At 42.8% G+C, this 24480-nt stretch overlaps 1 protein-coding gene across 2 annotated transcripts; it reads right to left on the reverse strand.

Moving 5' to 3' along the window:
• psme4a (proteasome activator subunit 4a) lies at positions 1-23375 on the reverse strand. 2 transcript variants are annotated; one of them, XM_076742403.1, is made up of 48 exons: positions 22723-23048; positions 21154-21294; positions 20781-20897; positions 19436-19492; positions 17818-17862; positions 16606-16755; positions 14855-14918; positions 14689-14763; positions 14175-14297; positions 13983-14075; positions 12431-12696; positions 12084-12270; positions 11899-11988; positions 11734-11798; positions 11439-11589; positions 11202-11300; positions 11049-11118; positions 10859-10926; positions 10520-10735; positions 9623-9780; positions 9355-9450; positions 8913-8968; positions 8768-8824; positions 8586-8641; positions 8160-8258; positions 7992-8054; positions 7816-7911; positions 7532-7663; positions 7191-7400; positions 6671-6807; positions 6409-6462; positions 6184-6313; positions 5991-6072; positions 5718-5871; positions 5532-5601; positions 5295-5420; positions 5049-5201; positions 4752-4856; positions 4553-4644; positions 4339-4470; positions 4025-4233; positions 3847-3932; positions 3584-3712; positions 3088-3243; positions 1677-1839; positions 1453-1586; positions 1188-1328; positions 1-1099 (listed from the first exon to the last, which is right to left on the reverse strand). In XM_076742403.1, exons 1-47 carry the CDS (start codon positions 22917-22919, stop codon positions 1194-1196), a joined length of 5544 nt encoding a protein of 1847 aa, XP_076598518.1. In that variant the 5' UTR covers positions 22920-23048; the 3' UTR covers positions 1-1099; positions 1188-1193. The 2 variants fall into 2 exon arrangements, with proteins under 2 accessions (XP_076598518.1, XP_076598519.1); XM_076742404.1 differs by lacking the exon at positions 19436-19492 and having other exon boundaries at positions 22723-23375.
• Between the last annotated feature and the right edge of the window lie 1105 nt (positions 23376-24480).

Genomic DNA, 24480 nt, shown 5'->3' on the forward strand with positions numbered 1-24480 from the left:
TTTTGTTACAAACAATTTATTGTCATCTCAATCAATAAGCGAACAGTACATCTAAAAAAAGAAAAAAAATCACTGCAGTTTTGGCACTACACTATACACAAGTGAGGTACTAAATGCTTCAATGCTTAAACTGATTTCAAGTCATCAGGGGAGAACATACACAAACCAACAGATTCAATCCCACGGGGCTTTTAGAAAAAGGTAAATGTAACCGTGGATGAGAGGAGAGGTCACAAATATGGACAGGCGGTTTGGTTGTTTTCTTTTGTGACACATGAAACAGTAATCAAAATGGGCTCAGGTCCTCACAGCAAGTCACACAGCACAGCAGCGGGGAAGCTTGTCCTCTCCCTTTCTCTGCAACAGTAGATGAGAACAGGCTCCATTGCTAAAAGCTCAGCCATCTACTTAACATCAGACATACTTTCTATGAAAAAAAAAAAAAAAAAAATTAAAACTCAGCACTTCAAAAAGAGTCAAATAAATAAATAAATATGTTTGTGCACATTTGCTTTACCATGACATATACATAAGTGATGCATATAATCATACATAGAGCAAAAAGCCACACAAACATTGTGTGTTGCAGGTGGAAATCTAACCTAAAGAGACCATGGTTTAATAGTCAATTCTCTGTGGCTTGCAACAAACACTTCACCATTGTAAGATAGTCAAGAGTTTGTCCTGCACTGGACAACGTGTTGGCTCAGAGTTGGTACTTGGGATAGAAACCCTGAGAAATGTGTGGGACACTGGCAGATGTCTTCAAGCATCCCATAAACGCGCACGCACACACAGACACCCGTGCACATGCACACAAACAAACTGAAAACAAAGGGGAAAAAAAAAACTGTACAGTAATGTTACAAACTGCAGGTCAGTCATCCCTGCTATGATTGATCCTTAAATATTAAGTATAGTAGAAATGTAAATGAACTAAATACATAAATACACAACTTTTCAATGCTTCTGTGTGCCACAACTCAGTTGCTTTGTGTGCCACTCGTCTTCAAGGGTGAAGCTGTGTCTTTCATCAGTCAGGAACTGGAGCCTCCTCCCCAACGCAGGCTGGTGTCTGTAAATCTGGGGTTGCCCCAGACTGATATGTGAAACACAAACATACGTAACAGTCAGCACATTCAGTGATATTTATGTGTCGAGAACAGTGTGAAGTTAAAATGCCTTACCGGGTTTTAGGCATAGTAACAGGGGGAGACCAGTAAGTCAGTCAGGACCAGCAGCTGGTCGTCTGTGAACTGCTGCTTATGCTGCTGCCAGTTGTCATGGTGAGTCCGTCGGAAGTTCGACAGGGTTTTCTTCACAGTCATCTGGAATCAAACACAATTTATGGCTACACTGCACAGGTTCTGTTGCAGAGCTGGGCAACTGAAAGGCAAATTAAGATAATCCCTCAGCAACAATATACGGTGATTAGTGGACGATTACACCTACTTCAATGGGTTGTGTGTCATTGAGGTGAGCACTCAGGTCCATCAACAGCTGGGGCATCCAGGTGGGTACGTCATATGGGCTGGAGAGAATGCAAGCGCTCAAGCCGAGAACACCAGCATGGCGCCGCACCAGGTCTATACAACACAAGAGGGATTCCATTCAAATGACAGAGAACATGTTGAGTGCGTCATCACATATTCTTGAGTAGTTAACGATTTCTTTACCAGCAGAGGGGATAGTGTCCACTATAGAGCCGAGCTCCCTCTTCCTCTTCTTTGGCAAGCGAGTCTTGCAGAGAGCCTCAAAATGTGCCTGCATAGGGGTGTCCATGGACAGAAAGTTGCACTGAAGGAAGCCACTGAGGGTGGTGGCAGCCATTTCTCTCACCTGGAAAACAAAGGCAGAAAGAGGAGATGGGAAGCTGAAATTCAAAGTGTACTGTTTAATGGTTCAACTGTGTCCATGGATTAAAAAGATGATTGTTCTGATGAACACAATGTCCTGACTGGAGCGAGGAAATCCAGCCGTGAGATGCCCTTCGTGCCCTTTGGTTGATTTACCATATTTTATTCCTACTTAAATGTGACAATACATTAAGCAGTAAGTCAAAGATGGAGACTGTATCTGCCTACTTTGATCGAAGTACTTCTCATCCTCAAAATGTTTCCCAAAAACACAGGTGTTCTATAGTCCGTCATGGCATATTGTAGCATCTGTCTGCTCTTTTTACTGCCCATACTAACACACAAGCCCTTAAAGCACCTCACTGACAACCTCTTGCTACTATGCATCAGCTACACCACAGCAACCATGTCATTAGGCAGGGTGCTCCACTAGTGTGTACACTGGCCAGCTGGATGGAAACAGCAGCCAGCTGGGGATCGGGTGTGGATGTGTGTGTGTGCGGGGGTGCTCCTCTATAATGTGTCTAAAATGGCCTGCGGCACATTTTATGCCTCTATTCTCGGCAAGAAAGGTAAACTTTAAATGGGTAACATGCAGATCTTTGAGCAGCGCTCTCCAGAGGAAAGGCTTCTTAGATTAAACAGGACCACCACCAGGACAAATTGGTCACAGCCTTCCTCTGAGGTGGATTTTTCTCAGTGAGACATTTTTTAGTTTTGTATAAACTGACATTTTTTGCTCTAAAGGGTGATTCTGAATAAATGAGAGCAATGAAAGTATCATCGAGCCAAGGCCTTTAAATCAGGCTGAGGTCAGTTTGAGAGGCCAAATAAAAATGGCTACTTCAATCCATCCCCCACTTCTCCTTTGTCTCTGCTCCATCCCTCTCCCTCTCATCCTCCTTCAATCTGGACGTTATCTCCATAGCAACAGATTACTGCAGCCTGTGGTTTCCATAGCAACAACTAGAGGACCGGAGGGGGGAGGAGAGTGGAGAGCCAGGAGGAGAGAGTGCTGAATCACTTCAGTGAAGCTGAAAGACAGCGAGAGCGCCTGCTAGCATAAACAAGCATGTACTGGTCAATAGCTAAGCGATTATTACATAATCAGACTGTAATATGTTTGTTCATCATCCAACCATCTTCCAATGCCGGACCGACAGCATCTTTACATTCTGAATGACGCTCATGTCAAACAGCTGTGAGTGAACGGCTTTTGAACGGTTTTTACCTCCAGCTGCTCATCCTCCAGCAGTCGGATCACCAGTGCCCGCACGTCATTCACTGCTTTCTGGTCACTCATGAAGGTGAACAGGTTGTAAAAAACCATAATCTGGAGGTATGTGAGCACCGTGTAGCGAGCGTGCCAGGAGCTGCTGCCGGCAATCTGCAACACACAGCAACAACAAACCCGTCCCACATCAGTAACATACTCTGAGCATTTGTTCCACCACTGAAAATCAGAAGTCTGAGCAGTCGATGTGTTATTTCTTTTTATCTCCATTTGACAGGTTTCAGGTTCATGTATTCTCCAGGCAGCTGCACATCACCGTACTGACAATATATCATGTCACAGATAAATATAAGAATCGATGTTCAGCCCTTTGACCCTTTTATCCTTCTGCTTATCACTATTATGAGTTATAAAGTGAGAGTGTGTAAAAAGCCCAGTCATGTGTGATGCAGGTGGAAAGTGGAATAACAGCCACAGCTGTCAGATAACTCACCTCCTGCAGGGCTCTGAGGACCATGGGGATCTGCTCTGTGTAGAGGAGTCCCTGAGACATCAGAGACAGGCAGGTCTTTGCATCCCTCTTCAGTTCATCGTAACTGTCATCGTTCTCAACGGGAGCAATCTGGAACCGAGGACAGAGAGAGGTTAACGGGAAGCCAGGCGTCATTTTAAGTCCGATTATGGTGTGCACATTAAGAGAAAAGTCGGGAGTGATGAAGCTAGCAGATCAGCGCTGTGAATGAATGAGTGCTTCACCTTGAAGAGCAGGGGAAGCATCCGTAGTTGTTCTGGGACAGCAGTGGAGAAGGAGCGACCGGCACTTGCAATCAGCCACTTCAGCACTGCAGACACATGAAGACACAAACTCCTAACCCATTCCTGCAGTAAGCATTCATTGTGACAGCCGAGTTCAGGTGACAGACCCTCGACCCACCTGTTTTGAGCAGCTTGATGGCTTGCGTCCTCTCATCCTGCTCTCCCACCTCGTTCTCCTCAACCACGTGGTTCTGGATCTCCTCATCACCCTCAGTTAGAGGCTTCAGCTGCAACAGAATTCGCTCGGTGAAGTCCGAGATGCGCGGGGAGGTGGTCGGCTGAGTGTACGGCAAGTTGACATCGATCATAAAGATGTATGTGAGCACACTAGAGGGACACCGAATCAGAGAGGGTGAGACAGAAAAGTTTAAAAACATAAGTAACGATGAACAGCACATTCATGTTCAACTGGAGGTGTCGAAAGGGCCTCACCTGCCGATTCGTTCCCGTACATTCTTGTACACCTGCGTGAGTTTCGGCTCCAGGTAATTTAGCAACCTGTGGAGGAGCTCTGGAACACGCCACTCCTGCTGAGCCAGGCCTCCCTGCAGCACATAGAGACGACTGCAAAGAGAAAAAGAAGCACAGTCATCACAGCTTGTCAGTCACACCAACATCTGCTTCAGGCAGCAACCTTTGTACTCACCAGGCATCGACAAAGGAGCCCCCCTCTCCGTTGACTGGTGACTCCATTAACATCTCAAACAGCCAGTGAAGCTTGCGTGGGTCCCTGCTCTCCTGTATGAGAGAAACACAACACAGTGATATAGACGGAAGGATGAGGGACACAAGTTTAACAGATGGAAGCACAAAGACATGATGGATACAAAGAAGCAAAAGCTTACACAGGCTGTGGCAATGCAGGTGCCCCAGTCTGCATATGTTTCTATTGTGATGTTGGACAGGGCGGTACGGAGCAGTGGACACAAGAGCTCCCAGAGGTTCTCAACCTGGAAAAGAGCACAAGTGTATGTATTGGTTTGCTGGCATTATAAGATCTGGAAAGCACCTTCAAAAGCCAGGACATGATGAAATTATATGTGCTATTTTTATCACAATTTTTAATTCAGGTGACTTTTCCAAGAGCGTTATTGCGAAGAGACATCCAGTCACATTACTGCGCGAGAGTTTCATATCCGTACCTTTGAGTAGCTCCAGTGCTTGCAGCCTCTGATCAGTCCAGAGATAATCTCAGCGACACACCGCTGCTTGCTCTCGTGGGAGTCGGCCACCAGGCGCTCCATGTGCGGCCGCAGGAGAGGAAGAAAGGCATCGCTGAAGTTGCGGAACAAGCCCTGGCAGAGCAGGAGAAGGGATCAGATTAATGTCCTTCCTGGCTGACCTAAGTCGGTTTCTGCATTTTAAACGCTGCCCTCAGGGACGCTCACCTTGAACAAACAGAACCTGCGAGGGCTGAACTTGTCCTTGCCCTTACGGTCCTCCAGAGAGAGAAACTCGATGAACTGGTTGATGAACACTGGGTCCGAGAAATGGTCAAAGATGATCTGCTCCCGCTGTTAAAATGCAAATGTAAAATGGATTTTTACAAGTTCCAGTCAGCATTACTTCACATTACCGTCTGTGTTATATTTTTCTTGTGGGTGTGTGTATGACTGTACACAAACCTCTGTCATTTCCTCTCTGGACAGGTTTTGTTTGGGCTGCTCCTCCAGTGGTGCATACATCAACAGTTTCCTGGAAAACAATGATGAGATGTTGTCAGACAGGTATCTAAAGAAACAGATAAACACAACAAAGCAGAGAAAGACAGTCCAGCAAACAAGACAGAACAGGCACTCTAAAATGAGAACCTTGGCCAGCAGTAGTATCCCCAGTGAGTCTTCTCCACAAACACACAACCATCCCACTCCTGCTCAGTGCGTGGCAGACTGCTGCTGTTATACTGGAGCCACTGGTTATCTTGACGGTCCCCTGCTATCATATCGCTTAGCTCCTTCACTCCACCTAGCAAAGATTGATTTGAGATGAGCTTTAGAAACTATAATTAGAGCGAAAACGAGACACAAAAGCTGTCATGTCCATGCACAAGATACACTACACAAACAAAATCATATGGTGCTTACAGAGCTCAGAGGGGCAGATGGGGACTTTCTTATGTGGTCTCTTTATTTGCTTCATGATCCCTGCCACAGCTGATATCGCCACCTAATGGACAAAATAAGACACTTCAAACAGAGTGCACACAGAGAAGACAGGAATGTATCCATAGACTGTTTGAGAATCACAGTATAACCACTACATGAGTGCGTGCCACACCTTGCGGACATAGAGCGAGTCATGGTTGAGGCTTTTGACAAAGAACGTAACGGCAGGCGATGGGAGTTGGTGGTCATCTCTCAGCAGCAATGACAGGAATCCGATTGCAATGTGTTCAAACTTCCAAGGCCTGGAAGATTAAATAAAGCAGGTGTTACAGACATTACTAAACAAACACAAACAGAATTTGATGAAGTAAATATTAATCCATGCAAGTTAGCCTACATGTTCCTGTTGTTGATGCAGTCCAGCAGATCACCGATGAGCTGTTTGTATTTCCTACAAATACACAGAACAATATTAGTATTTGCACCTGTGATGTAAGCAAACCTACACATTAAGGTTGTATGCAGAGCTGGGATGGGTTATGTGTCAATATTTTATTCTGTGAGGACAAAAGACCATGATGTCAAGCAAAGACACCATGTTTAGCCACTTCAAGGTCTTTGGCGAGGATTCTTTTGTCCTGCTGCTGGTGTGAACTTACTCAACAGCCTCGGCGTTCTTGAGCTCCTGCCTCTTCAAACCCTCTGCTGCTTCCTCCTCTGAAGGAACAGGATCCTCAGGAAAAGGACTGCCAGTAATCATGAGTTGTTTGGCCACAGCGCGGCACTCACCAGGGATCTAACAGGATGAAAAAATAAAACAGAGTATCAGAAATAAGATGTTCAAATATGTGAGAGGAAAGGGAACTTAAAGTGAGCCCTGTTTGGAGGAAGTGATTTGTTAAACTCTGAGAAACTGAGAGCATGCATGGGTGTAAGGAGAGACTGATAAAATATTGGCTTTCCCTCACGTAGCTATGTTGAAGTGCAGGCTCAGGCTGAGAGCAGAGAGTCAGAGGGTAAAAACATATTTCCATTCCATTATTTTGTGTTTTTAATTGGTTTTCAGGTGGAAATTATAGGATAATGACCTTTAATATACATAGATTATGCAGTCACTCACAGCAAACCATCTCAGATTCTATGATGTTTTTGTAAAAGGGTTCTTAGTGTTGTTCTTACGGAGAAATCGACGCCAATGGTCTCATATTGGCGATGGATTTTGTCCGCGAGGTCATCAAAGAGACGCACAATGGAAGGCTTCTCCAGAGACATAGCTGAGCTGAGGCCGGAGCGTACAATGGCGGGCCATGTCAGAGCAATGCAGTCCCAGTCGTGCAAATTGCCGAGGCACACTCCACTGTGATTCCCCAGAAGACAGTACAAGGCACCCTGGAGACAAACAGGGAACGTTAATGAGAAAACAGGAAATCTGAATTCTTGAAAATGTAAAAACTTTATTGAGTTTCTGTGAGCTCAAAGTGACGAGTGCGACACAGACATGCCAGAGAGGACTGTCATACTTTGAACTGCTGCTGTGTGACACTGCTGTTGTCTGGGTTGAGAAGCTCGAGGACGTGGGGGATTAGATCTCTGCAGCAGAAATTGTAGGTTCCCAGTGCAGTGAACAACACATTTTGAGCTCTGCTGCGAACCTGAAAGGTAATAAAAAGTCTCAGTCCCACACTGTTAAAATGTCTGTTTGATTTAGGATGTATAACGGCTGTGATTACATGGCAAAAACAAAACAGGATGCCTTGCTAAGATGCAGACAACGCATTGTCGTGGAGTGCTCTGTGGAACTCACTTGACTGTAGGCGCTTGTGGAGAGTCTCAGCAGATCTCTCATCAGCTCCTGGTGAATGCTCCTGTACTGACAGCCTTCCACCGTCAGCTTTCGCAGCTGATAAAACAAAGAGTCAAGGTTATAAATGGTAAAATACAATGATAAGTAAAACAGTCACGCCTCTATTAACAACTAACCTCATGCTGGAGCATGACTCTGTCTATTAGCAGAGCTCTGATGTGCTGCTTTCTGCCGTGAAGCTGCAAATACGACAAGGACATTACATGCATTGAACTGCTGGTCAGTTTTTAACATAGCGATCGTACAAAAGCAGCCAAAGTGCAATAAAATGTCAGATTTCTTACTCTGTTTTCCATTGATTTCTTCACAAGGTTGAAGCTCTTCCAGCGCGAGTCAAACTCATGTTTGTGAGAACCTTTGAAGTGTAACAGGTCGCTGATAATCTGAAAGGCATCCCAGACAAAAATATTGATGAGTGGTGGACGTTGGGATCAGCACATCAGCTACACCAACAGCCTGTGTAGATTTGGAGAGTGCGATTCTACACGACAAGCGTGATTAAAATAAAATCAGTGATCGTTTCTGTCAATACAAAGTCTCACCTAACACATGATAACTGCAGCTTCTTAAAAATAATTAGGTGTGTGTGTGTTCTGTGTGAAGGATTTGGTATACAGTGATTTTGCAGAACCCTGATGTTGGAACATCATTCAAAACAAACAAATTAGTGTTAAGACTTAAATGTATGCCAGCTGTCACTGGCTGCCAACCTTGATGATGGAGAACAGAGACTTGGTGTCATCTTCAGAGTGCTCGAGGATGTAATCTACAACAGGAGAAAAGAGAACTCAGACGGCAGGACAGACCTCCACTGTACTGTGAGCTTGCCTTTTAAGATGAATGTGACTACAGCTTGTTTTGGGATGCCGATCACAAGCGAGTGAACACTTACGCAGCAGCTGTCTCATCACACTGCACACAGCATCTCTGTAGTTCTCTCTGGATTCATCTGCAGGCAGACATATTACAGTATCAGGTTATACTCCACAAACCCTATAATGAACATCCACTGTGAGCAAAACCTGTGACGTACTCACCATACTCCATTCCTGTGTAGAGGGTGGTCTCATCTAGATTCACCATGCTGCGGACCCTGGGAGAAAAAGCAGTTTGAAAGCCAATTTAACAATTTAACGTTTAAAATGATGTCTGAAAACAAAAGTAACAGAAATAAAAATGTACATCCATCATACAGTCTTTACCAATAAGAATACAATTAAACTAGTAGAATTCTATGAGTAACTCATACATTCAATTGAGATTTCTTCAAATAAGATAATCCAGTAGGCTTCAATCCACATTAATTGAATGGAATAAGAGCCATCACTGGTGGATTAAGGTCCTTCTACTGAGTCTACATTCTTCCCCCCTCCAAAGAACTAAACTCATCTGATAACTATATTCCTAAAGGAGACATTTATTCTTTTCTTTGGTTTTCTTGGTCAGGACAAAGTTCAGTGTGTGAATGCAAGTACTCACAGCTCAGGGATGGGCTCCCCTTTCAGTGGAGGCATCAGACCACCGCCTCCCAGGAGGCAGTGCTGTACAATGGTCAGGCTCTGCAGAACATCATCTCTGAAAAACACAAAAAAAAACACTTATCATACATACAGACACACACATAATCGAGACACACAAAACAAGCAAAACTGGAATGAATCCAGCCTTCAGCTGGTGACTTCAGTCGAAATCAGAATGTAATTTCTGTCAGGAGCACAAGCAAACAGTCAAACTTGTTCCTCCTCACCTGCTCATGTCCTGCTCTCCCTGTGCAAATCTCTGAAGGCGCTGAAGTTCAGGCTGCAGGATCAGATCCAGTAAATAGAAAGCAAAGGAGGTCTCCTCAACACTGGGCACATGCCACCGGATATCCAGATTCCACAGGTCCCCAGGCCGACCCCAGTCCTACATGGGACAAATATAATGAGCAAAGATGATTCTTTTTAGACAGTACTTTATTCTATATTGGTCTTCTGTACAGACTTGCCAGCTGAAGACACATATTTTGTCAACATTCCCTCTAGTTAGAAAGGGACATAATTTTATTTTTGTTCATTCACTCTAATACAGCTTTGGCTAATGGTCTGATGAATCAGATTTTGGTTTACCAAACTACATTTCACGCTACTATTCGAGTCTTTAGCGGCCCAAGTAAAAGGTATGAGGCATAACACTGCATTAAAAAGAAACCAATATATGTATAGGGCATTAATTAAGACCACTTAAAAGACTGACGCGCCACATAACACATTCCTCCAGGCCTGCACAACTGCTGGCAACTGTAGTAACCAAGTGAGACATCTCTTGTCTCCTGTGGTATAGGATACAGTAATCCAGCCAAGTGATCTCCTATCCATGCCTCTACCAAGGAAGAAACTTAATTGGATCAAAGTAAAGGCTGTCTTCTCTGCCTAACAGTCTAAAGAGAGGAGCAATTAATCAAACCAGGTCACCGTGAGCAACGCAGACAGTTGTATAGCTGGTTTAAAGACTGATGTCACTCAATGTCAATCTCACTTGTTTGGGCAGATGAGAGTACTTAGCTGGAAGACGTAATAAATAAAGTGAGACTAAGGTTTAAAAAAACTGTAATCCTCATTTACTGATTCTGATTCTGAAATGTACCACCAATCAACATGAGTACCTTGATGGGTAAGTAGTCACTGATTGGCTGGTGGAAGCCTCCCGGCACACTGCAGTACTCTGTGGGGTAGATGAGGGCTGAGGAGCGAAGGATGTGGTGCAGCAGGTTGCAAGCTAGAGTGTAGCCCTGCTTACACTTGAGGTGGAGCGTCAATTGCAAAATCTGGACCAGGTCTGAACGATAGGGCAGGACCTTGTCACCATCCACGCGAGTCACCTGAGGAGCACATGGCAAAGAGGGGAAGATATAAGGAAGAGCAGTTTTATAGATAGGTGGTGGTGTTGGTGAAATACGGGAACATACGGGTTAAGTTAGTTCAACATAAGTGGTCTAAATCACCTCAGACAATAGCTGGAGATTCCACAGGAACTCCTTGTCAAGCTCCTCCTCATTTAACACTTCCTCATCTGTTTAAAAGAAAAAAAGTGTGTGTCAGGCAAATGACAAAGGCTCACGGAAGACAACACGAGTCATGCATTCGGAAACCCCCTCTTATAGAAACACTCATCCCTGTGCGTTGAACACTTACTGACAGCGATTTGGTTTATGGCATTACAGCAGTGTGGGACGAACATCTTGAGTGACTCTGCAGGGTGACACTGAAAATGGAAGCACAGCAAAGATGAAGATAGGAAACTGGTAAAGCTACAAGAGGTTGATGCTTTGGGCCACACAGACTGACCTTGGCAGCAGCTCTGCACATGTCAGCCACCATTCTCCCAGATACTCGTGTCTCAAAGATGTTGGTGGTTGCAAAGTTGAACACCTTTTCCAGAGCCACCTGTGAAGACAATGAGACACGTGTTCATACGTATACACGGCGACTATATATACTGTGCATACAGACATGAGAGAATGCAAAATGTGAAATGAGACGTGTGTGTGTGTGTGTGTGTGTGTGTGAGAGAGAAATCTTAACCTTGAAGATGTCCAAGGAGCACTGTGTGAGGATGGTGCTGAAGGTGGAAGACAGGCCGAGCTCAACCAGACTCTCCAAATGAGTCATTTTCTCTGTTTCAGTTTCCTCTCGGGTTTGTTCCAGAGTGCTGCTGTCTATCAGGGCAAAGCATCTGTGCAGATAAGAAAAAAAAACCCTTATGTTAAAATGTTCAGATATTATTTCACTCAAATCCTGAAGAGAGAAAATACTGTTAGTCATGAAACTGCAACTTGTGCAGATGAATGACTTGTCTTTTGATGCGGAAAACTCGTACCTGTCCATGAACTGAAGCACAAAGTCCTCAAACTCTGCTGAGGCTGAGCACATCTCTCTCTCCACCTGAAAGTCATATGAAAGTTATGAAAAAGATATATGCAGGGATCATTGAATACCTTGCGCTTATATTATGACAAGGGGAGGAATAATGACAGTGATTCACCTCTGTCAAGTCAGTCCTTTCATGGAGGGCAGACGAACAGTCCACCAAAGGCACAAGAGTCACAAACGTAGCAATGAATTGGAATGTGATCTGTGGGAACAGCAGTGGTGCTTATGTCAGATTTAAGAAGTCAACCCAAGCAAGAGTGCAGTAAGAAGACAGACATGAATAACGCTGGAGCGTACCATGCACTTGCTGAAGTCATTTGGGTCGACGCCGGGCAGAGCCCTCATGAGCAGGGGTAGCATGTGAGTTGGCCCCTCGGGAAAGCGCTGCCCACCTGACACGAGGCTCCGTGCCACACCAATCATGCAGCTCAGAGTGGCTGTCAGCTGGTGGGGCTCTGTGAGAGTCTCCAGAGCAGGGTATGTTCTACAGTAGAGACAGAGAACAATAAGCCCTTTGTGTTCGTTTCAAAATGTGGCCTCTCTTATCTAAAGCAGAAAACAAGCAAATCTGTTCCATATTCTGGAGAAGCAGAACTTGCGTCAAAGAATTATCTTTGGAATTCTTTCGCTCGGTACAAACTTACTTCTCCAGCACAGGGGGGATGACCAATTCAGGCCTCATTAGAGCGAGATTTTGCAGGGCCTGGGCTGCATCGAGACTGCCCGTCTTGCTGAACATAGCCAGCAGAACCGGCTGCATCATGCTCTCCACGAAGTCTGTGATATCCTCCTCTGTGAGCTTGTGACTGTCTGGTATCGGTGTCAGCCACGTGGGCTTTCTGTAGCGCTCTCGGTGCAGCCGCCGCACCACACTGGCCGGGAGACGTTGGAGCAGCTTCATGAGCTTCATCTGGACATGAGGACAGAGGGGCAGAAAGACAGATGCATGATAAAGGGGTGACACACAGGTGGGCCGTGTGTCTACATGTGGTCTGTACAAATGGAGGGGTGGAGGGTCTTGTGTGGAGCATCTAGAGACATACATGACATCATGCACACACAAACACAAACCAATGCACTGTGAACACAGCTTTGTTTACTTCAGTCACTTGGGCTTCATGAATGAAATTTCATGAGGTAAAAAAAGAAGACTATTTTTGTTACATGGTGAGATTCATAATTTTCACTTGTCCTGCCCTGAGTGCCAAGGATGAGGCTGTGAAATGACACGAGACCCCGTGATGTATCACGTTACTTCAGTAACACTTGTCACTCTTTGTTGATTGCAAAATACTGTTTACATGAAACAAAAATACAACCAAGTGGTTGAATATCTCAGGTGTATCCAAGCAACAGCCCAGAATACACGCGAACTTTCCCCCCTCGTGCCAAAAATAAAGGTTTGTGTGTGAGGACACGTTGCTGCCTGTGGTGCTTCAAATCCAGTAGAGGGGCATCCTCAAAACAGAAAGGCATGTGGCCCGGTGCCCAGTGACCTTTAATGGCATTACAAGCGTCTCACTCACATGTCCTCTCGTCATTTCTGAAGTCAATATTGACGTGTACTCTGACGGCTGACAAGAGGCAGGAAGCTTCCTAGAAAACTGACGCAGAGTGACTGTGCTCTGTGTCACTGGAAATGCTGCTGCCCTGTGGCATGGTGCGCTGTCTTAACACGGTGCTGGAAAGAGTTGCATGAGCGATGTGTCTAAACTCACCGGGAGAATGTAAACCATCATGACTTTAGTTGTTCATAATAAGTCTCCCGCTTCTCGCACACGCTCAGTAAGACATCCACTCAATTTTAGATTTCACAGCATAATTTTAAATGGAAACTGCAAACAGTGCAACATATTCCCATGCTGTGTCTCAAACTTTAACTTTGTTGTTGATTTAGTCATGAATATCTGACGCTAGGGATAAAAAAAGATTTGAAACCAAGTTTTCAGGGACTAATTCCCTTTTCCTCTCTTTGTAAGCTATTTTTGTATCATCTACATACCACTGAAAAGTGGATGTCTGACCTATTAACTCTACTGGGTCACTAAAAAAAGGTGTTAATGCTGAACTGGCGATTATACTTAACTAGTGCTCCAAAACAGTGAATTCCTAATGGACTGCCTGATGAAAACAATCCACATTCTTTGTGGTTTCTTCAGTTCCACAATCATCCAAAAGAAGTATGAAGTGACTCACCAACCAGCGGCCATGGTTTGATGGGTGGAAGAAGGATGCAATACTGTTGAAAAGGCCACTGAGCTGTGCTTGAGCTTGCTTGCTGGGTCCTCCCTGAAAGTAACATAGTAAGGGCCACCATGATAATAATTCTTACACTAATTGTGCCTGCAATTATTTATCAAACACATAATTTATGAAGAATGAACTAACCAGGAGGGATGAGACCCAAAGCACCACATGGCTGATGTCGTAGGCATTGGTGACATATCGTGGTACCATCATCTGACTGGTCCCCACAGGTAGATTCAAACTCCTCAAAATTCTTGTGAAAATCTGAAAAATGAAAAACAAAACAATTATGGTATGATTACTTTAATCTGGACTTATTTGTTGATCAAAAGCCCACAGTATTTAATTGGGCTACACAGGTCAGGAGTGTATGTTTATGTTTATCAGTAACACATGTTGGTGTTTTCAAAAAGCAAGGACTTAAACAGTCACTCAGGTGAAATGCAAGCATGATGCAAGTCACTTCCCCTCAGTGACCAAGAGCAGGATCAACAAGGAAACTTGATAGTTTGTTTCTCTGACAAGCAGCAGTGGCCATGAAATACACACCGTGAGCCAATACTGCAAAGGTCATGAGAGCATGTGCCACAAATCTCGAAACAAATGAGTACTAAACTGTAGCGGCCGGTGGAAAGAAAAAAAACAGGCGACAAACCTTCGGGATGTAAGGGTCCCAGTCAATGTAGCCGATGTTGTCATTGGCCAAGCGAGCAAAGAGATTGACCAGATGCTGTAAAGAAGTAAGAAAACATGTTATACTGGGAAGACAGAAGTACTGACTACTGAACACTAAGACATTTTTAACAAATGAAGCTGCTCACCACTTCCCAGCTTGGAAGATTCTGCACAGACATCCATAAGCTGATCAACTCGTCAAACCACAACCTGTCAGACAAACAAATGGTTACAGTGGCAGGATAAAATCCTACAGATCCTGTCAGTGAGCCCAACCCATCCACCTCATGTGTTGACCCTGTTCCTACAGCATTTTTAAAAGTGGGTGTCTGAAACAGGCCTGAAAGTTTCACGGTTTGCCTTGCACACATGCACGGCTGCATTTCTTTTAAAATATCGGATTTTTATCGACCTGTACCTATCAGTTTATGCTGTGATTTGCCTTAGTCTACTCTATGCTTCTCTATTTTTAGCTAGACTTTAGTATATTTTTGTGTGGTTTTACAACTTGTCTTTATTCCAACTTATTTTACATTCATTTTTTATCTGTTTTTATGTCCATTCTGTTTTCTTCGATGTAAAGCACTTGGTGCATGTGATTTATTTCTTGTAACGCACTTTAAGCTGCAATTCCTGTATGAAAGGTGCTATACATTATTATCATTATTTAATAGGTACACGCGTTCGTAAGTCAGGGTAGCACTTTATTTTATGGGTACATAACTCTGACCAATTTCCTCATAATTTATTGTAATTTGGTGTTGCTTATCGGGAAAATACAGATATTATTCAGCTGGTAAAAGTACGTGATTAATCACAATTGATAGTCTGAGCTGAGTTTTTTAGTCAGTGCACAGCAGGTAAGATGCTTAAATTTGAAACGTGTTTATGGGCTGGCATACATTTGAACATGCAGTATATGGAAAATTAAGTTTCCTCAAGCAAATGAATAGACGTTAATGTTTAATTAAATGTACTACAAAGAGTTTTCAAATGATTACGAAACAGCCTAAATTTAAGACTGGTGTCTCTATGTGAGACACACAAGCAAACAAGTCTGTCAGCAAGAAAATTGGATGTTTCTATGTAGTTATTCTGAATGTCTGTCACCAGTGCCACTCCCACCACATTCTATCCTACGAGACATTTGTGTGAAATTTGATCATAATTAACATATGAATTATTGAGATTTGTTTTGTGAAACACCTACATTTTTTCAAGGCAAGCAAGAGGCTGAAAATATTTGCTAGGAATTCATGTCCATGCTGACTCCAAAGCATTACACAGTGTTGGCCCAGCATTCCTACTGCTCATGGCTGCTCATCTCAAATGAGATCTGAAACGTAAACTAAAGTCACTGTCATGATCCTGGAAAAATCTTAGAGTGATCACTTGCTTTGTCCCCCTGGCCATAGAGGGATGCACCTGGTCAGCACTGAGCAACACTGCTAAGGCATTATGTAGGTGGTGACATAATAAGGGATGCCCTACCAGTATTAAATACTACTACGCAAGTAAAAAATACTGGGAATCAGTAACAGGAACAAATGTGGGTGTCTTTTTATCTAATTGGTTAGGAAAACAGAGAAAAATGGAACTGGGTCTTGTTCTCTTTTATAGCACTTCAATGTGTCACTATGGGATACACCCCCTCACATATTCACAGAGACACTTATTTTATTTTGCCAGCACTGACTGGCTCGCAGTCGTGACGTCTGCGCTGTGTCCCACTGCCTTTATACTGTATATGGCTCACTCAGCAGCACTCGTCATTCGTCTATTCTCCTCAGAAGTTATTCTTTACCAGATCTCAAGGCTAAACTCGCTCCACTGCCCTCAGACTGGAGCAGTATCCTGGATCTCAACCATACGTAGGAGAAGATGAGAGGTTTCTTACTTGAACCCCTTGTGGTGCAGCTCCGGAGGCAGAGTTGTGGGTAGGAAGAGCTCAAAGTAGCTGATTGCTCTTTGCATGGTGACATCAAAGGGACAGAGGAGTGGCCTCCACTCATCCAGCATCTCCTGAGTAGCGGACTCTGAAAAGTATCTGTATGAACAGAAAGACAATAATAATAACATGTTTTTGTAAAGTAAGCCAGTGACATGTGATGACAAGAATGTTACTGATATTATTCAACAGCTTTTGAATGGGTATATATAGACATTTTGAAGGATCTCAAGCAGCAGAGCAGCTTAGAGAGAGCCACAAAGATGGACAAGCCTCTTAGGTCCCTTACAAATCACATCCTAACACATCTGAACTATCAGACTTCAAGAACTTAGACTACATTCATTTAAATATACAACAAGACTGTGTGTGATAGCTTCACAGCAACAGCATATAGTAATCATCTGGACTTCATTTTGAGTAACTATTCATTTAGTTATTATTCTATTCAGAACAGTTGTGTTATGTTCACATCATAGACAGGAGGCTTAAATACACATGAAACAGCAGCTACTGAAATTTCAATGTTGGAGCGCAATGTTCCACAAATGAGAGATTACAACTCATACACCTGGCACATTTTCGCTGTTGGGTAAATCCTGTGGTTCCACTGGGCTCATAGCCCCACAGGGGGATTTTCATGCTTCATTATGTGCTTCTGTAAACCCAGCAGGTTATTTTAGGTCACCTCGCCTCCTCAGAGATTCCAAATCCACTAGAGACCTTGAAAAAACTGTTACTTCCAACCAAGGCCTCTTCCCTCTGCCTCAGTGCTGATCCACAGTGTTTCAGCAGCTGACCACAAATCATTCTCCCTTCTCACAGAAACAGGAAACTCTCACACAAGACAGAATTAGATGAGATAATAGGATTATCCGCCTAAGTGCAAACTGAGGGAGGAGTCCCTGGGCTTGCCTAAGATATCTGCACGCGCACAACTAGCGTGGACACAACCAGGGACCTGCTGGTGAAAGCAAAGCTGTGGCATGATGAAGCAACTTAGTGAAGCCTAATAAGTAACATTTGGATTTGTCATCCACCACAGTATCCAAAATATAACCAACTTATAGGGATTTTCTTTCCTACCGGCTTAGGTTTACATAATAGTAACTTTTCTACATATCAGAGAGTCAGACATAATGATAAATCAGTTGTACTTACGGTCTGCAGCTTTTCACAAGTGTCTTCAGCACACTTTCCACAGAGCTGTAAGAAACAAAATCAAAAAGCATGTCAAAGCATATATATATGTATATATATATATATATATATATATATAAAAAAAAGATACTGACACACTGATGTTAGAGTTACACAGTCTTCACACCAATGCAACTTGACTTTGATTGCATGCACACAGAAACTTCTTCACACGCCTGACTGGTGTAAAGTGAAGGAGAAAACCTTTAAGGGCTGGTGTGTGGTGACGGAAATTGTAATAATGCATCAATAACAGACTGTAATAACTGAAAATAAACACTGCTATTGTGGCCAATGGTGCCTGGCCTCCCTGGCTGGCCTCACGCCAATATCCAGATTTCCATATTAATAGTTCCACTAACTTTTCATTCACACCATGTGGATGAGTTCAATCTTTCAATCTGCTTTGACAGTTTGTTGGAGGTGGTTTGGGATTTGCAACTAATAATAAAACATCTTACACATCACACACTCCTGACATGATTATCTTCGCATATAGACTGCAGACGCAGGACTGTGGTCACATAACAGTGCTGAAAGCTTGGGACCAATATAACCACAGCTTTTGAGCTCCCTGCCCACAATCCCACCTATCTGCTCGCATGCAAGCTCAAGCCATGCCTTGTTGGAAATGCCCTGACAATCCCACTCAGCAACTGGTTATTTAGCTGCACATCATTCAAGCCTTTTTGTAGCTGACATATTCCACATTTAATGCTCTAACAATAGCTGAATTATGGGTGACACTCTGCAAGCCAAACTGCAGCTATCTAAATGCATATTCCCAGCCCAGTGTTTAGCACCAAAAGCCCACAACACACAGGCCACAGACCAGGGTCAAACTCGTGCACTGCAAATCCAACGAGAACTAGGCGAACTGAGCGTCACTTTCAAAGTGCTCAGGCGCTCAGGGAGAGGGAACCCCCAACTACACTGCTTGACCTTTACATCGGAGTTCAAGCGAACCCTCACGTTCACCCCAACACATTCCAGGAGGGGACGAAACGTGACAAGAGCTTGGGCTCCTCTGTGACTCCTGAAAATGCTGAGTAGTAGTGCAGGTGTGGCTACCTTTTAAAGCAAGCTGTGAGGAGGGATATTCAACAGCAAAAACTCCCCTGAGCATGGGCCAAAATACAGATGATTGTTGAGAATGGAAATAAACTATTACTTCCTAATATGGTCAGCATCATTTTGTTAGGATATTGCTGTTACATATTCCACTGTAGATGAAAGAATGGGAACCACAACCTTAGAGAAATCTATCAAAGAAACTACGCAGTCTATTATCACTCTCTCATAGTTGATATGGGGGACGGGAGAAGGGTAAAAAAAAAAAAAAAAGAAAGAAAGAAAGAAAGAAAGAAAACTTTTAGCTGCAGTGCGACAGTCTCCAATATGAGTGAAATGTTAACATTGATTAAATCTCGATTTTTCTTCTGTCACAAGCTGCGTATGGGGTGTCCAGTTTTTGTTTTTGTTTTCACATGCAATGTATTAAAAAATAAAAAATAAAAAAAACCAAGTGCCTCAAAAGATGAATTCAAAGTAAAAACACAAAGAGAAGTATTGTCCTTACCACCTCTGAACCAATTTTAGCATTATGAGTTTAGAGGATGAACGAGGCCGTGGAGAACTGAATGTGAAAGGAGACAAAGGCATAAAGGACACATTCAGCACACGACAAAGTGCCAATCACTCAAAAATATGAACATACTATGCATCACTTTATACAATTTATCATGTGTTCAGAGTATGATGTTCTGTGTGCATTAGTATAGTTTTGAATGAGGTGAGCTGGCAATCAGCCAAAGCAGCTTGCTTCCATCAGCTGGAACATAAGGTGATGTGCTAGCGAAGCATTTATGTGATCAACAATGCTGCCATAGCACCATAGAGGAGCATCTCGCACTGCTTGCTAAGAACTTCATAGGGGATTTCCAATGGTGCTGCACAATGGTATACCAACATTTAAACTCCTTTCCCAAACTGTGGTAAATGTAAAGGTCAAAAGGGTCAGTTACTCCTGGTCAAAAGTACAGTTATGAAGGGTAACAAATGTGGCGTAAAAAAGATCTTCTCTTTGTTCTCCAACAACTGGTCCAATTGCGCAAAGAGTAACCCAAGTTATAACAAAATTAGCTTGTGAAACTAATTCCCCTTGGTATATCAATATGTATATAATGACTAAAATATTCTGTTTACATCTACGTTATAAAAGCATAAAGTTAACAAAGTGAGCAATGGACAACCTCATTTTTTAACACTGGTTAGTCTTGCAAATTATTATGCAAACTTGGAACAGGGCTTTATAACTTGGATGAAAAGGCAGCTGACAGAGTTCAAATAGAAGGGCCTTTGTATGACACTCTAAAAGCAATCAGGACAATGACGGAAAACAGAGGCCAACAAGGCAGTAATCCCTGTTTATGCTTACCCACTATGACATTTCATTTTCAGTGAATTTGGTCTTACTCACATCAACACTGGCTTTTTCGGTAAAAGGAATTCTGTCACTTGATAATGTGACACCTGTTTTCTCTGTGGGACAGTACAAACTGTTTTCTACAGTATTTTTCTTCATTAATCACCTTTACCATTATCAAAATCTGAGAAATGGAATTTGCAGAAAAAGAAAGAATATTAGATGTAAACACACTCAAGAAGTTCTGCCAGAGCTTGACGGCTATTGAGCGTGTCATTTGAAGTCAATAAAAATGAAAACACTTTCATTTCCAACTGTGGCTACAAAACATTATCTGATGTACCACACAACCACCAACTGTGTGCAATTTACATATGGTGAGTGTGCCCTCCTCATTGGATACTTCAATGGCATTTCCAAGACCTCTATGATCAAGCATGCTTTTTAAAAATAAACAATACAATTAATAACAGCAGTACAGTAGAGAATGGAAGCATACTTGGGAAACCAATTGAGGCCCAGATGCTCGGTCTTGGAGAAAAGGATCCTGTCGTGCAGCTCGTACAGTGGTCTCCATCTCAACTCAAGATCCTCCCTTGACAGAAGTTCTCTTTTCCTGTTAGATCAATCAGACATGCAGTTAGATGAGAATAAACAGATCCCTTCTCATCATAGCCTCATCCTACTGGAAAAAGGTCCAAGATCACACAATTTATTAACAAATGGTAAGTTTGGAGGATTTTCTACCATCTAATTCAACCCTTGGAGAAAACTGATCAAAATGACATTTTAGTGTGACACTTAAAGTGTGAAAGAAATGAGTGCTTAACGTGCACAAGCCTTCGAGTAAAACAGCTGGGGCCCATTCTTACTTGAGGAGGTTGATAAGAAGCCGAGCGAGGCCCTGCATCATGCTGATCTCCAGTTTGGGGATCGTCACTAGCTCATAGAGCAACTTGATGAACAGCACATGGTCTTCTTTGCTGAACTTCCGCCCATACAGCCTCATGTACCTATATAACAAGTACAGATTGAAAGATAATCACTTCAGTTTCAACATGTATGAGCGGTCAGCAACCCCTGTGAGCAGCATGAACACAAACGGAAGGTGCTTATGTGTTCTCTCCTGTTAAAAAAAAAAAAAAAGGAGGCTATTATAACAAATTCAGGCATCCAATTTTTAAATAACACTACCAAAGCTCAAAAAGCTTTGTTGAGACGTTTGAAATTGACCTCTACAAAGTGTCTATATCACTGTTAAAATGCCAAAATACCAGTGAACAGAATCTGGGTCAACCCCACAGTAAACTTTCCATCTCTCTGAGCCGGCAGTGACTCACTCTTGGACAGAGCAATGCGCCAGCATTGGGGACTGAAACGGATTAAAAACAGCCCAGCAACCAAGTACAACAAAATGAAACAGCACTCTAAGTAATCCATGGTCAGACAGCATTTAGGGTCGCAACTAACAATTATTTTCACGCTCAATCAGAGAAATTTAGACTTCTTTTTCTTGAAAAAATGCTCCCACTGATTAATCAATTATCAAAAGAGTTGCAGATTAATTTCATAGTTGAGAAGGAAGCGATTAATCATCACAGCTCATATTATCAAACTGATAATATGTCTTGCTGCTGCGTGACTCATATGTATGTCGCTTTGGATAAAAGCCAAATGACAAATTATAATTGTAAACGATTCATTACAAAATAACTGACAGGTAAATACAATGGTTAGGTTAGGTTAGGTTACAAAAATAAAATGCATATTTTTTGGATCTAGTCAAGTTTTAATGTGCAGGTATGAGTTAATTTATCTGTTAACTTGCAGCACATTGAGAACTGATACTAAAACCAGTTCAAACCCTGCAAATACAACTACCTCTGCACGCAAAACAGAAACCCCTGAAGCAACTTCGCAGGAACTCATAAGACCATAAAATCCAAATTTTACATTTTCACTTTGACATATTTGGAGAGTGATCATCTGACTCGCTGCTTCAGGAAGAAAATGTCAAAGCCAACATTCAAGCAGAACAGCAACGGCAATGACCTACTCTTGTACCGCACTGGCTGGGTCAAGTTGTGAATCTCACTCTCTATTGCGCCGATTACGAAACCCAGACCGTCCCTAATCAGATACACTGGGCAGTTTGTTGCTTATAGGCATAAACATCTTGGTTAGCTAACATTTAATCACCCATAAAAAACACACCAGGCTATTAAGCAATGCAGACTTTCACGAGATAAGGTAACGGTAGTTTCTGAGCAGTGTGTTGAGTGTGTCCAAACGGGGAATAACGTACATAGAGCACCGTTGCATAATACGTTATATTAATACGTAGAAGTTTGGTACTTCAAGATTGAAAAGAAAAGAAAAAACACGAAGTGAGCAACAACTGTTAATGTTACGTTAGGATACCAAAAATTATTATGACTTACGTGGAAAGTTTCCTTGTCCAGAACAGCACACCGGGCCATATCTCTCTGAGCTGAACGGCTCGGCTCAAGTTTCCCTTGATTTTACTCAAAATATCATTTGATTCATCATCTAGCTTGTCCGCGTACGGTAGAAGTTTGTTGTATACGATATCTTTTTGAGGAACAAATCCCAATATGTCAGACTGTGTCTTTTTCATTTTATTAATTCCAACTGGCTAGCTTCAATAAGCTAGCAAACCTGACTCTTCTTTAACTTCGGGCTCCCGGTGCACGTTGTTATGCTACCTGGCTAATATAACGGCCAGCAATTCTCCAGCTAGCTACTCTCTCTGATAAATCGTAAGGTTGTTATGGCCCACACAGTGACTAAGTTAGGAGATACACAAGTTGATGACACGCTAGCTAGCCATCTAGCTAAAGTTAAGTTAGATTCCTTCACCGGAAAACATTAACGTTAACCTTATTAGTGTCATCGTATAAAAATATTAAGGCTAACGAAAAACACGAGTTTAACTAGAGAACGCGTTGGCACTCGAATTCCTCTCTTTCGACAGACGTAATCCTAAAAACCTGACAACCAGCTAACCGCCTAGCTAAAGTTAGCTCTCTACTACAAAAGCACAGTCATATCCCAAGGACTGTCAACGTTGACTGATTCATCCAACTACGGCAAAGCAGACGGCAGACGACACCCAGCTACAACCTACCCAACACATCCGTCATATCCGCTAGCTACGGGGAGAACTACACTTCCCAGCACCCCCCTCTCCATTCATGCTTTTTATAACTGCTTATCCTTCAGCCACTCGAACAGGATAATTTGAAATCCACTTAAAAGCTCTTGTCCTCGGATGTCTTTTCTATTTGAGTTAATTTGCTGTTCGTTTAGGCCAAAAACTCAAGAAATATTTGTTATTTTGTTAACTTATTTTACCCTACATGGTCTGGCAGATAAATTGTCCGTGAGAGAGTACCTGTTGTTATCTACTTTTGCCACTGGTATTATTACAAACTGCCAAAGTAATCACAAAATACACATGCTGAGACTACACACGCATCAAAAAGGCCAATAAATGAATATTAAAGGAAATGTTTCTGAAAACGTTTTATCATGGCTTAATTATAAGAAGAATGAATAGATTGAACTTCCCATGGTCTCTCATGGCATCATCACACATTGTTATTATTACTGTGAAGATTAATGTTGTTCTGAATTACTGTAGACTAGTCTTGTATGGCGTAAGAGACAATAACAGGTCCATGACATGCAGTGCAAATGCTGTTACAGGTGAACAGTGACCGCCATCTTGCGGCTAAACGGAGATGTACAAGAAGCCAGAGAGAAGTCCCACTCTGCCCGTACTTTCAAGAACCACTGCGGTCAAATAGTATGTTGCATCCTTTAAAAACGGATAAATGTACAACCTACGTTCAGAGAAGTGTGGTATTAAAAGATTTTATGATGCCTAGTTTTATGAAAAAACGTATTTGAGGGGCAACGCATTTATTTACCTGGCCGGTGTTAGTTTTTTCACTCACGTGTGAAACGTCGCATTTCCGTAAACAAGCTGTTGTTACGGAAATTGGTGTGGTGTCGGTGTCCTAGCAACCTGCTACGTTTGTCCACTTGAAAGCTCTACCTCGAAGAAAGTTTTCCTCCTCCTAACGTTAGCCCAGCATAACCCAACTTAATGAAACATCTGTTTACAGGGTAACTCCTCAGTCACGTTTAACGGGAATGAATTAACCTAATTAGCA

This window comes from Chaetodon auriga, chromosome 11 (assembly GCF_051107435.1).
Source record: "Chaetodon auriga isolate fChaAug3 chromosome 11, fChaAug3.hap1, whole genome shotgun sequence".
Taxonomy (NCBI): Eukaryota; Metazoa; Chordata; class Actinopteri; order Chaetodontiformes; family Chaetodontidae; genus Chaetodon; species Chaetodon auriga.

Bases quoted from the DNA above. Each gene is read 5' to 3' on its own strand.
- psme4a (XM_076742403.1), bottom strand. From the start codon at position 22,919: ATGAAAAAGACACAGTCTGACATATTGGGATTTGTTCCTCAAAAAGAT. The intron at 11,799-11,898 runs GTGAATCACTGT...TATGACTTTCAG, and splicing joins AAAGGACTGACTTGACAGAG to GTGGAGAGAGAGATGTGCTC. The intron at 4,234-4,338 runs GTGAGGCCCTTT...GTGTCCCTCTAG, and splicing joins GTACGGGAACGAATCGGCAG to TGTGCTCACATACATCTTTA.